General features: G+C 50.9%; 4 protein-coding genes and 1 non-coding gene across 5 annotated transcripts; 2 read left to right on the top strand and 3 right to left on the bottom strand.

Moving 5' to 3' along the window:
- Positions 1-76: 76 nt before the first annotated feature.
- Positions 77-639, top strand: N0V96_011711 (uncharacterized protein; the record flags this gene model as incomplete). Its single annotated transcript, XM_065759365.1, has 2 exons — positions 77-83; positions 107-639. The coding sequence occupies 2 exons, from the start codon at positions 77-79 to the stop codon at positions 637-639; spliced, it is 540 nt and encodes a 179-aa protein (XP_065612087.1).
- A 1567-nt stretch (positions 640-2206) lies between these two features.
- N0V96_011710 (uncharacterized protein) lies at positions 2207-3261 on the bottom strand (the record flags this gene model as incomplete). The annotated part of the gene is made up of 2 exons (XM_065759364.1): positions 2207-3165; positions 3258-3261. The coding sequence occupies 2 exons, from the start codon at positions 3259-3261 to the stop codon at positions 2207-2209; spliced, it is 963 nt and encodes a 320-aa protein (XP_065612086.1).
- A 6340-nt stretch (positions 3262-9601) lies between these two features.
- Positions 9602-10693, top strand: N0V96_011709 (uncharacterized protein; the record flags this gene model as incomplete). The annotated part of the gene is made up of 2 exons (XM_065759363.1): positions 9602-9605; positions 9702-10693. The coding sequence occupies 2 exons, from the start codon at positions 9602-9604 to the stop codon at positions 10691-10693; spliced, it is 996 nt and encodes a 331-aa protein (XP_065612085.1).
- A 288-nt stretch (positions 10694-10981) lies between these two features.
- N0V96_011708 lies at positions 10982-11070 on the bottom strand. Its single transcript has one exon. It is a non-coding gene; the product is annotated as a tRNA-Asp (tRNA).
- Positions 11071-11805: 735 nt separating this feature from the next.
- Positions 11806-12759, bottom strand: tsn1 (Translin-1; the record flags this gene model as incomplete). The annotated part of the gene is made up of 4 exons (XM_053198276.1): positions 11806-12134; positions 12193-12338; positions 12390-12486; positions 12561-12759. 4 exons carry the CDS (start codon positions 12757-12759, stop codon positions 11806-11808), a joined length of 771 nt encoding a protein of 256 aa, XP_053044324.1.
- Between the last annotated feature and the right edge of the window lie 1729 nt (positions 12760-14488).

The following is a 14488-nucleotide window of genomic DNA, read 5'->3' as shown; positions in this document are numbered from 1 at the left end:
GAGACGCTCAAAATAGTGAGGCGACTTTCTTTATACCCTGTTTCAATTAAGCTTATACCTTCTTAGGCTATCGACGATGAAACGTTCTTCCCTGTGCTGTCTCGAGACTCTGGGGACGACCAGGACAAAGTCAAAGCCGCCTATGCCCAAGTTTACAGCGACATGGACACGAAGAACGCGGCCAGCCGGGACGAAGACAAGCGTGAGACTGCCAAAGGAGAATGGCTTAAGAACAAGTTTGGTGTCACCATTCCCACCACCAATGTCTTGAAAAACCTGGTTGATGAGCAGAAGGTTCAGACCGAATCCAGCTTGAGCCGTAACAACAGATCGCTCCGCTCAAATACCGCTGCGAGCAAGGAGAGGGCTGGTAGCTGGATAGAGAAGCGGATTGAACAAATCAACCAGGATATTGTAGATTTGAAGAAGCAGTTGGCGAGCGCAGAAGCCACTCCTTCTGCTACTGCACCGCCGATGTTGCCGGTCGTAAACTCTTCAGGCATAGTTATTACTGGGGATGAGCTTATGGCCAATCCAAGTGAGTTCATGGCCTTTCATACTGATCAAAACTCTCCTGCTCACAGTAATCTCAGGCCTCAAGAACCCAAGCGCGGCCAGTATCATCGATCTGGACAATGAAGAAAGTTGGCGCAATACGGTCGATGATGGTGGCGATTCGTGGACAAAGGTATGTCAGCGTAGACAACGAGCTTCTATCTACCTTTCCAGTAAGCTAATGGTTTACAAGATCTCATGCAAGGTTGCGAACAAAAGTAGTTACGCCGAGTCGTCAACGTCGCAGAGTGCCTCCTCCATCTGCGCTAAGGCCGGTTGGGGATGGTGGAGAGCGTCTGGCGGCGTAAACCACACCGACAGCAGCACGTAAGCCTTCAAATGCCATTTTTAACGGTATCAGATAGCTAACGACTTACAGCGATGCTATGCAATCTATGTCTGATCTTGAGGTTGAAGTTAGCATGAGTTGCATGGTTGTCGAGATTGAAAGACCTTGGCTCCACGCCGAGCTCTTTGTCGACGCTGAGCTCGACTCCGGAGAGTAAGTTCTCCACACTATGCTGTTAGGCACTCTCCCACATGAAGATTTGCTAAGGGCCGGCAATTTTTTTCCCCAATAGGTTCTTGATATCGCCCGGCGAAGATGCCCTAAAAGAAGCCTTTAATAACGACAAGAACCTTCCGGGCTATTACCAGCAATTCTCATCTTACCCACTGCCTTTGTTGTCGCAGCCGACATTCAACTCAACGTAATGGCCTCTTCATCGCGGCAAAGTTAAGCTTCTGGCATTCTCAACTTGATACTAATGTGCGCCATAGTTCTCCGGAAACACCACTAAGCTTGAGAGCGCTGTGTCTGCCTCTTCTACCTCGGCAAACCTCTCTGTCGGATATGGTCCCTTCGCAATTTCCGGATCCCACAGTTCGTCCAAGTCCAAGTCCCGAACCAAGATGGAGTCGACCGCCACTGGCTGCAGGTGAGTCAACGTTATGCTCCCTATCCCTGAGGGTTAGCTGTGGCTGACAACATTTGGACAGCATCTCCGTTGAAGCACCTCAGATTGTAGGATGGGTCCAGACACTTCTTCCTAAGCTTCCGAAGCCCAAGGATGGTGTTTCGACCATGACCAGCCCATTCAGCAACTAGTTCAGAATACTACTTTCCTACTAGAGCCTTGAACCGGCGATTCTATTCTTCAAGACTGTCGCTTATGGAAACCATTTTTATAGTCTGTTGGCCTATTGCCTTTACGTTCTGTCTCTTAGTTAGGCTTTCCAAACCCAACTTTCGTTGCCGTCACTGCTTCCATATCGAATTCAGTTGCCTGAAGTCAGAATTAGTTCCCAACTTTTCACGCTCTTTTCTATGGGCAAGAAGGATAGCGTAATACAAAACCAGACCATTCACTCTCTGATGACATATACACCAAAGTTAAGACCTCCAGACGAAGGCAGAAATGATTTGCTTTAACCATCTCGCTTCAGTTCGTCAAGTCTTGAAGTCTTCAACCTGCTTTTATTCCGTGTAGTCTTACCACAAGGAAGACCTAACGACTCTTCACAGCGTCGCGAAGAATTATGATGATTTCTCATTCTTGAGCCACACGAAACTCTAGACTATTGACATTTCGTATTCGCAGTAAAGTGAGGAGAACAATACGGATGACTCATTCATGATCTTATGACCTTGTCAGTACGCGTATCTCCAACCTCTTTCGACCCCCGAGCTTTCGGAGTAACCCTCAGCTTCGTCCAGTTTCTTATTAAGTCGAATGGCACGCCACTTTGCCAGGCCAGCCGACGTGACCACTAGAGCGCAACCCACCAGTACAAGACCGCCGCCTAGTTTGTAGAAGGGCTCCTGCGAACGCGGCCAGAAGTAGGGACTAAACCAGTGGCTGACTTGACTAATACAGTTGGCGATAGCGATGAGTGCGGCCTTCTTGCTTCGAGGGGCGGGAACGACAGCTGTTTCCCACGATAGCTGCAGGTTGAGGCCGTTGTATGTGCCGGAAATAAGAAGGAAAAGTCCAAAGTAGCGGGCTCCGATGTTCATGGTCGAGATCAGAACTGCACAGCCGACCGTACTGCCGATGATAGGTAGGACGATGTGCCAGAACGACTCTTGGTTCCGGCCTGAGGACCAGGCAACAGCATAGGCAAACACAAATGCAAACGCATATGGAGGAGCTTGAATAAAGTATGTTGTGAGTTCACCAAAGTCAAAGGTGTTGACGATCTGGGCGAAGTCAGTAATGTGTACTTTAGGAATGAAGATTGAACTTGCACAATAGGGAACTATGGAGCTTACCGAAGGGAAAAAGTCTTTGAAACTCTGGGCCGTAACCAGCGAGAAGTGTAGCAGGCAGAAGATCCAGGTGAAGGGATCCTTGACGGCATCCCTGAGACCATCCCAAGTGCCACCCGCAGCTTCCTCTTTGCCTCCATTCGAGCACAGAATACGGTACTGCGCCATATCTCTCTCCTCGGGAGTTAGAAACCGCGTGTTGTGGGGCCAGTCTGGTAGGAGGACGTAGGCAGAGAAAGCCACCAGGAATGTCACGATGCCCTCAATGAGAAAGAACCACTGCCAGGAGTACAGACCCGAGACACCACTCATCGTAGTGAGAATTCCTGCCGCAAGAAAACCTGAGATTATGTTGGATATGGTGTTTCCCGCGTGCCAGATGGCCATTCTGAGAGGACTTTCCTCCTTGGTGTACCAAGAGGAAGTCACTGACCCATGTCAGCATTGATCAAAAGCTGGGTATCGGGGGAGATGATGCACTTACTCAGAGTGATACCCGGAAAGAACGGTGCTTCAGCCAGACCAGTGAAGAACCGCAGAGTGGCGAAGCCGGCACCACTAAAAGAGAGTCAGTACACCTTGTGCAGTTCCGCTATATACTAGCAAGCTTCCCGCTGACCTTTTGAGGGCGGGAGTGCAGATGGTCGCCGCTCCCCAGGCTACCATCGTCGAGGGCAGAAACCATCTCGGATTCGCCTTGGCCAACCACAAGTTGCCGGGCAATTGCCCAACAAGATAACCGATGTAAAAGGTTGAGATACCCAAGTTCCACATGGTGTCTGACATATGAAGGTTATTCTGCATTCCGCTGAGTCTTGCGTTGGAAACATTGATGCGGTCGAGATAACTGACAAGTTGATGTCGTGTTAGTAACGAACATTTCGTAATCTGGGGTTGACTTGCCTCATGAGAAACATGAGCGTTATACAAGGCATCATCCTCATATCGATCTTTCGTACAACGCTCTTGTTGAGCCTTGCCATATCGGTATCGCTTAAACCACGAAGACTTTCGAAACGGCTCTGGATATCTCTGGGACTTATGTCATATTGCTGGCCAAGCTTCTCCTCGGAGGGATCAGAAGACTTGGTAGGGTCTTCAAGCTCTTCACACTTGGTGGCATCTTTGCCAGCACACTCTACCACCGCTCGACCTTCATCGTTGGAGATCATGATGGATTTCTTGTGTGTAGTGAGTCAAAGCCAAGTCTGTGGAAGCTTGATATTGCTAGCAAGCTTGGTTGGTGTCTTCGAGTCCTGACTTCCTGCTACTACCCAGCTCCCCAGCCTGTGACATCGTTTTATACTTGTACAACTAAGACTGGTGAACTAATCTATCTATGAGCTTGTCCGGGAAGCTTAGCAATCCGGGGACTCCAGACTACCCCACGTCAACATTGTTCATGGATTCGTACTAGGGTGAGACGGGAATGTGAGTAAGCAGCCAGCTCCCGCGGGAAGCCGGTCAATGGAGTGGGCACAACGGGCTACCTTCACGGAACAGCTACTAGTGATGTGAAGTGTTTCTCGGAATGCTGAACATCCGTAACTCCACGTCTGTTCTTCCACTATTTCGGTCTTCGTTGTCGCCACTTCACCCTCTATTCTGCTATTGCCTGAAGCTGTGTGAGAATCGTCTGTCGGGAACCGATGCTTAGCTTGCCTTTAGTAGCCCTAAACCAATCGATTATTTGGATCTAAAGAAAGCGGAAGCGTTCACCAGAATCACAAGTCTATGTCAGACCTGGTCGGAAATTCTTAAAGCAACGATTGAAGCTGATTCAGATGAGCTGGAGCAATCAAAGTTAGTCAGGATGCACGACATTTGAAGACTTCTCGCATTCTAGGGGTCGCTACTTGTCCAAGGACGACGTGATTCTGAGCAAAACATGGAGCAGAGTGGTGCGAATTCCTGCAGGACTTCTTGGCTTGCAACATCAATATCTTTCAACGGCTCAATAGGCAGGACACTTTCTCGTATACAGTGAAGACAATGCCTCCACTCAGAATCAGACGACCAAGTCTCATAGTGCTTCCACTCCAAAAGCCCCCCAAGCCTCTTTCTGAAAGCACCATGCGGAGCGCTTCCAGTGTTCCAGCCCCACGAGCTGATTGTGCTCTAGTCTTTATAGTATCGAAAGGTTGTGTAGCATAGACAGTGACAACCCCGGCAACGGACCCAGATCCAAAAGTGACCAGTGAGTTATTCGGCAAGCCATGTTGCTTAGACTGTTCTCTGAGCACATTGTATGAGCCCATGCGTACTGCTGAGGTGGCGGACTGCTTCAACGTAGTGGAAGCTAGGCCTCGATAGACCTCTGCGAATCCGTGCTCTTTCACCATTGTGAATAATGCATTCATTCCACCTGCGTACTTTCGTGCACCAGACTTTGCATCATCAATGCTTTTCTTCTGGTTAGCCAAGCATGCAAAATCAATGTTCTTAAAACAAGGTGTATCTGAATTTGGGAATTGTTGATCACACTTACAGTGCTGTTTTCACTCTCTCAGTTGGTGTTACCGCTACAACACTTTCTACGCATCCGGCAATCATACCCGCCAGAATTCCTCTCGCTGGAGTCAGGCAACCTTCGCTGTCCATCAAAGAGTTCCTGATAGAGTCAAATGAAAGGAAGCGTACTCCGGCTTTGAACGTCGTTCCCTAAGATTGGAGATGAGCATACTGCGCAGCCGAGCAGATATCGATTTCTTACAAAGATTTGTGTTGAGCAGCCTGTGTAGATGGCTCTCGGTCCATCCCGTCGAGCAACCTCAAGCAGTACTGCAAATGGGTTTTTGGCGCCCGTTGAGTGGAGCTGCGCTCTCGTCTTCGCGAACTCAAAGGGATACTTTGGGGTGGGACTGAAGTCAGCGAGTTGAGTCGTCACAAGGGCCAATGAAACCAGCCAGGCTTTACTAACCGTAGTTGCAGCTTCAACAGCTCCAGCAATCCCGCCCGAGATTAGAGATATTCCTGGCGATATCTTGTGCTTGACAGCGATATTAGACTTCCTCTGCGGCGGGGTCGCGGTAAGGACCACACCGGATGAAGCAGTCGAGTCAATGGATGTCATGGTAAGTCCCAGCACTTCCGGTAGCCAGGAAAGCAAGTTCCTCGAGTTTGTAGAAGAGATATAACTGAGCTACGGAGATAAAAACATGAAAATAGCTATTGCGTAAAAGCTCTGGGACGATGACTGGCTGCAGGAGGTGTTTACGGCGCGGACGACGAAAGGCGAGGAGCTCGATCGGATAACATATAATGCCAGATGCTTCAAGTTACTCAAAACAAAACGCACTCACAGTTTGCGATCCGCCCGACTTCTCGTTCATTCTTGACCGGGGGCGGCTTTCGAGATCCCGCGGGAAGAAAACGGACTTACAGACAGCTGCCAATGCTCCAGCCCGACCAATCAGAATGCTTCCCGTGCCCGCGGCCCGTCCAGACTTAGGAACTCCAACGTCACTTTCTTCCCGCGGCAAGCTTCCCGTGCTCGCTTTCTTGCAAAACCACAGCACCCCGGAGCAAACATTCTGGATTCCACCAGCAAGCTATCCACGGAAACTGCTTTACTCCTCACTTCCCGCTCAGCTCATCATGGGTCCGAAATCGGGTAATGGCATCACGTCTTCCGGACGTCCCCGTAGGCGGGCCGTCGAAGCATGCTCGTTCTGTCGACGTCGGAAGGTAGGTCACTCTCAAGTTCACAGCGATGTGGATATGTCTAATTGCCTTCCAGATCAAGTGCAATAATGAGCAGCCTACGTGTGCCAACTGCAAGACTTACGGTAAAGACTGTGTCTATGAGCCTCTGGCTAGCCCTGACGACAACACACTGCACCGAACATCAACACGACGTCATGCAGAGCGGCAGAGACAGGGTGCTCTGAGGGGCACGAGACGGGAAGCCCGCACTCCGGCAAGTGCTGGGGATGGTAGTGTGCGCAACGACACTCCCGCGGACCGCAACGACGCCGGCCCCTCATCAAACCCCGATGACCACGACCCTTCGACCCCTCTCACTAGGAACCAACGGCCGGAAAACTCAGCGGAACGGGTATCTTCCCATCGCGGGGATGTATCTCGTATCGTGGTATCCGCAAATGGAGTCTCAAGCTACCATGGCCGCACCAGTGCCTTGTTCGAGGAGAATCCTCAGGAGCGATTCTCGGTAGCTGACCTGCGCCCCCGGATGCCAGATGACTGGGTCGAGAAAGGCCTGGTTGCAGAGACAGCCAAACAACGTTGGTTGCATCCTCCAGAATCTCGGATAAGGATTCCGGTCTCTAACAGTGCGTAGGTCAGCTTGAAGAGTTCAATCATCGAGCGGGGACGCTTGATTTTGACGGTGTAGACCCAGAGCTTGGGATGCATCTCTTGTCTCTGCACTGGAATCGCCAGCACCACTCGTTCTTGCTCACCTATCGGCCTGCATTCATGCGAGATATGGCCTGCAATGGTCCATACTTCTCCAAGATACTCTTGAACGCCATTTACTTTGGTGCTTCCAAGTTCAGCCCCCGTAGAGAGGTGCGGAGGGACCCTAATGATGTTCGTACCGCCGGCTGGGCCTTTCGTGAGCGTGTACGCAAATTGCTTGGTGATGCGCTTGATAGTAGTGACATTACTACGATTCAAGCTTTGCTAGTGATGACGAATTCGCTGTTTGCGCTAGGAGATGAGAGAAGCGCGGCTTGGTTGTATGCTGGCCTGGCATTCCGAATGATTATAGATCTGGGCATGCACGTAGATGCTCCAGGTCTTGGTATAACACGAAAGTTCTCTGATGAAGATCTAGAGATACGACGGCGGGTCTTTTGGGGTGCATTCGGTGAGAGTCAATTGGGCCACCCCAGTGAGCTGTAAGATACTGACACCATTTCTAGTTGTCGACAAGATTCAGAGTTTGTACCAAGGGCGTCCAGCATCCCTAAAAGAGTCTGACACCCTGGTACCGATCAAGTTCCTTGACACATTTGAAGAGTTTGAGAACTGGAAGCCGTTTGCCTACTCTACCGGTGCCACTAACTATCCTGGTTCGCCCGCTTACAGTGTATCGACATTTACTCATCTTTGCCGTCTCTCAGTCGTCATGAGCGACATCTTGAGTTGCATCTACACAGAGAGGGCCTTTGACAAGAGCGCCGGGGAGCTTTCGACAATGCTACAGACTTTGAGCTCGAAGTTGGCAACTTGGAAAGATGCACTCCCAGCACATCTTGTCTTTGATCCAAAAAGCAATGATGTCGTGCCGCCGCCGCATGTTCTCAGCTTGCAGTGAGTTCTATGGAAGCCTCTCTATTCATGGATGAGTCCTTATCGACTGATATCCATTCAGCGCCATGTACCATGTTCTTACCATCCTTCTCAGTCGACCGTTCGTGGCTGATGGCCATCTTTACAACACGTCTCGTTCCATATCTGTCAACTCGTTCATCACCTGTGCGTCTGCGGCCGACAGCATAGTGAGCGTTCTTCGAGTTTACGATAGGGTATTCTCTGTGCGCCATGCGCCATATTTAATCTCGTATGCTACGTACGTTGCGGCAACGATACACGTGCGGATAGCTGCGAAACGAAGCACGGAATCGGAGGCTCGAGAACGTCTAGAAACCTGCATGTCAGTGTTCCGTGAAAATCAAGAAACAAACTGGGCCGTCAGAAGGGCCAAAACAATAGTTGAAGGCCTGATGGCGAGACTTGGTGTCAGTCTTGGTGAGGGGCAAAGCACACTGTCGAGGGATCCCATACAAGCCAGCAAAAGAACGCGATTAGCCACGGCCACCACACGGGACAATACCGAAGGCAGAAATAGCTTGCCTCAAGAACTCCAAAATCATGCGCCTCAGGCAGCGCCCGAGAACGAAACACCTCCCTTAGGATGGTCGGATATTGATGGAATCATTCAGAGTTTTGCTAGAGGCCAAGATCCTAACGCAGCCTCAGCGGATCCGGCACAAGCAGATATTCAACTTCAATTTCAACAAGTCCCGCAACCAGCGGGAAACCAAGCCTTCAGCTTTGGTCCCTCGGGTTTTGTGGGCAACCAAGTCTGGTTCCAGGGGATGCCAGAAGGGGACGGCGGCTCGGCCTCCTTTGATGACTTATTGTTTGGCTTCAACGGATCCGCTTTGGACAGCATGTTCTCCTGATCTACTCGGGCAAAGTTATCCACGTTTATCGGCTGCGATATCTGTGACAATCGTAAATCAGGTTATTACCCGGGGGCAGAGTGTTGACACTCCACTGTTTTAATTGACCGGCGGGAGTGTTGCTTCTCGATCCCGCGGGACACTTTCACTCCCGCGGCTATGCGCCACTGATACGGCCTCACCCTGACGGGATGGACGGCAAAGATGATAAAGACTTTGTTGATATTAGTGACCATATGGGATGGCAAAATTATCTCGATGGATAATCACATTTCACTCAGATCTTCTTTCGCTCAAATACCCTCCCCTTCCAAGGAGTTGGGGTTAGACTGGTTGTTATTCCACAGTCTCACCAATGCCCTCCAACGTTAGAATCAACAACACACTTATTGGATCTCGGAGGTTCCTTCATCAACTCTCATATCCAACTCTACTACCTCCCTTTCCCGTTCATATCCCCTTCACCATCCCAATCATGGCGATAACACCAGCAACCACAAAGCGTCGGGTCAGGCACTCCCTTCCCGCGGTCCTGATGCGAGCCGGCACATCGAAAGGCCTCTTCATCCACCGGTCTCATCTGCCACCATCTGAAGTACAATGGGCTACGCCGCTCCTCGCAGCCATGGGTTCCAGATACAACGATGCCCGCCAGATCGACGGCGTCGGAGGTGGAAGCAGCGTGACCTCCAAAGTTGCCGTCGTCTCCTCATCCAGTAGACCAGGGGTGGACGTCGAGTACACCTTTGTCCAAGTTGCAGTCGGAAGCGAGACTGTTGATCTCAGCGGGAACTGCGGGAACATCTGCTCAGGGGTTGGTCCTTTTGCTGTGCAAGAGAGACTGGTCACCCCGATGCCTGGTTCTCGAGTGGTCGACGTGCGGATATTCAACACCAACACATCGAAACTCATCGTCGAAACGGTCTACGTTGACGAAGGCGGAAACGCGGAGGAGGACGGGGATTGCCTCATCCCGGGCGTCAAGGGGCCCGGCAGCGAGATCAAGGTTGCTTTCGTCGAGCCGGTGGGCAGCATGACGGGCAAGCTATTTCCCAGCGGAAAGCGGTCTGAAAGGATGTTCGTGGAAGAAGTAGCTCCACTTGGCGACTTTGCCGTAGATGTGACTCTCATCGACTCTGCGAATCCTTTCGTTCTTGTTGATGCTCAGAGTCTACCCGCGGAAGTCAGAAAGCTGCCTCCAGACTCCCCTCTATCCATCGAAGTTGCCGAGGCCATCCGGAGGCAAGGAGCTGTACGGATGGGACTGGCCGAGAATGTCGAGGCCGCCGGTCTAGTTAGGGGGACTCCGAAGCTTGCGTATCTTTCGCCGCCAGTCGGTAGTAACAGAGATACGGCGGATATCCGAGTACAGGCTTATAGTATGGGTCAGCCTCATCCGAGTCTGCAACTGACCGGCGGCGTTACTCTGGCATGTGCCGCCATTACGGAGGGGACCGTGGCGCACCGTGCTGCGAATCGGGATTCGGGTCTGGAGGGAATGCCAACACCAAGGAGAACGCCGAGTCCGGCAGGAGAGCAAGGTCTTATTAATGATGGCCGAAATTTTCAGCGCACCATTAGCATACAGCATGGAAGTGGGATTATGGAGGTAGAAGTCTGGGCTCGCGAGGAAGAACAGGGGCTTGCGGTCGATCGATGTATAGTGACGAGGACTGCGCGGAGGCTTATGGAGGGCAATGTGTTTTACTATTCCTGAGGGAGAGATCGTCTGTCTTTCCAGTTTCAAGCATAGCCTGCGAGATACTTGCTTAATGAGATCACAGCTCTCTTATGCTTCATTGTTTTGTGTCGCTGCAGCAGCAAGCCGTCATTCACATCCTGCTGGTCCGAGGTTCTCAGCTGTGCTTGACGTTGCAACCCCCGACATCGCGCGCCACCCACAACCCGCGCACTGCGTCCTTTGCGCAATCTTTCTGGCTAAAATGAAAGAAAACTGTCATAACAAAGAAATCATCCACCACTGATGCAAAAGGCAAAAAAATAACTCCTCGACGGGGAATTGAACCCCGGTCCCCTGCGAATCTTTGAATGTTCAATGACAAGCAGATATCCTCACCACTAGACTATCGGGGATTGGTGGATGTTGACATCCAGTGATAGTTGGTTGGAGGGAAAGCGGCCTAGCGAATATATGTAGCTTTGATAAGTGGGCCCGCACTAGGTCGTGACCCACCCTGCCCTGCCAGCACCTTCCGAGCGCACGACACGGGAAGGCACAAGTGGAGGATATGGAAAGAGTGACCCAAAGTAGGTAGCGGCATGAGATTCTGCAGAGGTGCCCATTGTTGAAGAAAGTGTATGGAGGCATTGCTTATGAGGATAGGGCAAGGCCATCTGTTTCTGTTCACATCGTTCAATTTCCGCGAGTGCTAGATGGACCAGATCAACTCGATGGCCCGTGGTGTAATCAGCACACTGACGGATTGTGCAGAAAATGACTTTCTTTCGAAACCTCAGTCAGCGAGAGGAGTTTTGTTCAAGCAGCAGGTCTCATGGTCCTAGAAAATTGTAGGTCAAGCATTCTCTATCGAACTGGAAAAAGGTATAGTAAGACCTCTACGGCAGGAAACTGAAGCCAGGGCTTCGCGGAATAAAGACATGACAAATGGGATGTGGAAAACCGTGACTCGGAAACACTCCATTGATTCCAATCAGGCATTGTCAAATAGGGGACTTCAATTCTGTAAGCATCGCATTTATGCGACTTTCTCTTCCTAATTCCAGGCCCAAGACGACTACGGCTTGTCTCGGTTGAGAGTTTCTAGAGTGAATCCCGCCAAATTTTGCTTTCGATACGTATGTCGGATTCTATGCCTTCGGCTCGACAGCGGCAGTCTCCTTCTTTTGCGGAATCAGGTTGCGGAGCGAAAGGTCATACACGACATCCTCGACACGCTTGACATCATACTTGACCGCGTCGACACGCTTGCGGAGAATGTCGTTCTTGAGGTTGAGCAGCTGGAACCCGGCAAAGAGATCCTTGACGAAACTGCTGATCTCGACGGGCATGGAAAAGTCGGCGAGGGTGACGGCGTTGGTGGCGAGACGGGAGAGCTCTGAGGTCAGGTCGGTGAGGGCGAGGAGGTACTCCTCGATGGTGAGGTGGAATGCATCGCGGTCCTTGAGGTTAACAGGGACTACCTTAGAGTTAGCGCAAGGCGGTCGTGGTTGCCTGCAAGGCAGCTTGAATGGTACCTTTGAAGATTTCGCCGACTTCCTCGAGGGTCAGGAGACGAGCGATGGGGCCAGGCTTGCCATCTGATGTGAGGCCACCCAGCCATCCAGCAAGAAGGACGGTGAAAATGGCGTTCTGCACTTGGCGGTTCCACTTCTGGTTGTATCTAGCGAGGAGTCAGATGATGGTGCCTGGACTGCATAAGATGGATGCCTACTTGTAGTATGGGTGCTTGGAGGCGATTTCTTGCAGTTCTCCAATGACCTCAATCTCCTTCTGGATGCCCGCCTGGACGTCAGCCAAGAAAGGACCGTCTGCGTCAAGGTATCAGCCGCGGGTTAAAACAGGCGAGGCGGCCGACTGTAGTCATGCCAAATAGAGGACTCACACTGTTGACGCGGGGTGGCGTGGATGCGCGAGAGCAGGCCCTGGACGTAGGAGATGGCCCTGTCGAGCTTCTGGACTGTCTGACTCATTTGGTCCCGAACTTCCTGGTCTTCTTCGATCTTGTTCTTGAGGTGCTCAAAGATCTGGGGGTCGAGCAGGCGGGAGGCTGGCACCTCAACCATGTTGGTGTCGCTGTCCATAGCGAGTGATGAAATATGTGTCTGAGCGGCTGTGAGAATTGGGATCTGGGAGATGTATGAGCGATGGCGCAACAATACGGTCGATTTGAAGCCAATATGTTTGATCAGCAATTCACGTGCGATTGTTGGGTCCTGCCTCTGAAGCAGCAACGATTTTGGTGGTGAGATTTGAATTTTGGTAGACGGAAAGAGCCCCGCGATTTGTGACGTCGTCACGCTGGAGGAGGCGACCAGAAGGAAAAATCAGAGTTTTACTTACGGCAGCGACTGGCTTTTACTGACAAGCAGATAATTTGGCACAACTACGAGGAGTCTAACGATTTCCTGGCAATCTGGCGGCTTCACGATGTCATTGTCGGTGGTAGGCTCGAGGAAAATCATGCAAATGGAAGGCGGTCAGTCTTGACAATTGGAGCAACGCTCGCCCAACATGGAGAGCTTCGTTCAGCATTCTGCCATTTCAATGTCTGACTACGTTGTTTGCACAGCTTAACACAATAACAAGATAGCGCCAGCAAACGCCTACATTCGAACGAAAGAAACCTTCTTCACACGCCTGGACAAGCCAGACTGAGCAATGAAAGATCAAGGATTTGCGTCGCCTGGAGGCAGTGAAATACCAGGGACACGGTGGAGAGGGCATACGGCAAGCCGCAGAGGTCCATCTCCGAGAGATCAAAAATAGGAATAATCAATGTGATGCCAATAGGCATCTTTCAGAGATTAAACTGAAAAGAACAGATACTACACTTGATCTAAGCCAAAAGGCAAAGAAGAGCTAAGGAGAAAAGAAGAAAACAGGCAAAGGTACGATGGGTGGAGGGGATTATATAGGGCTGGGGCTGGTCTGTGCAGAGGGCACAATCAGTAAAGATACGTACCCCGGGAGAAATCGAGGCCAAACTTTTGCTGTGCAGTACGTACATGTACGTATTGCTGGGTCGTCCTGCCTGAAGTTGATGCCTCATCACGAGCTTACGATGCACGTCTACCTAAGATCCTCTCGAGAATTGAGGCATTCATTTGAGGCAGCACTTGAATCTATGGATGACCGAGGCAGATTATGTCTGTTTCCCTCCGCATGTGCATACTGTAATGTGCAACGAGCTCCCGCGTTCGAGGCATACAAGTAATATTCAGGACTTCAATAGTGTACTGGTCAAGTCTGGTTGACTGACCTGGCTATATAGGCTTATTCTTTCTTCTTCAACAATGTATGCAGCCTTGCTAAAATATTTGCTTCGTGTAATGTTTTTTCGGAGCACCTAACTGGCAATTTCCTGGGTGCTGGTTGATGGAGACCTAGCATCAGGGTGGCAGTTGCATGCTATCAATGACTTGTGGTTACCGGCGATTTCACATAAGAGTATCCGTAGATTCATCTTTTCATCATGACACGATGGCCATGTCTGTCTCCATTTCGATGCTGCGGCGAACATACGAAAAGGAAGTCCAGAATGATCTGTCCATCATCTACAAATGTTGCCGTCACTGCGTCAGACTATCAAATGGAGGGAGCCAGCAATCCCGGAACCAACTTGAGCTATCCTCATTTCCTAGGAAGACCCCCGTTGATTATGAGCTCCGTCGTTGCGTGACGGAAATCCGGGGAGTTTGAATGACCGCCCAGTCCGACCAGGCTTCAATATCGATCCTGGCTGAATCCAAACGAGCAATGCATGTCATGCAGGCATCGTCTAGCAAAAGGGGAGCTCCCGTCTGGTCGGAG

The sequence above is a fragment of the Colletotrichum fioriniae genome (genome assembly GCF_027942845.1).
Source record: "Colletotrichum fioriniae strain IMI 355084 chromosome Unknown scaffold_18, whole genome shotgun sequence".
Lineage (NCBI taxonomy): Eukaryota > Fungi > Ascomycota > Sordariomycetes > Glomerellales > Glomerellaceae > Colletotrichum > Colletotrichum fioriniae.
Note: the sequence above shows the minus strand (reverse complement) of the source record. Positions and strands in the feature narration are given on the sequence as shown.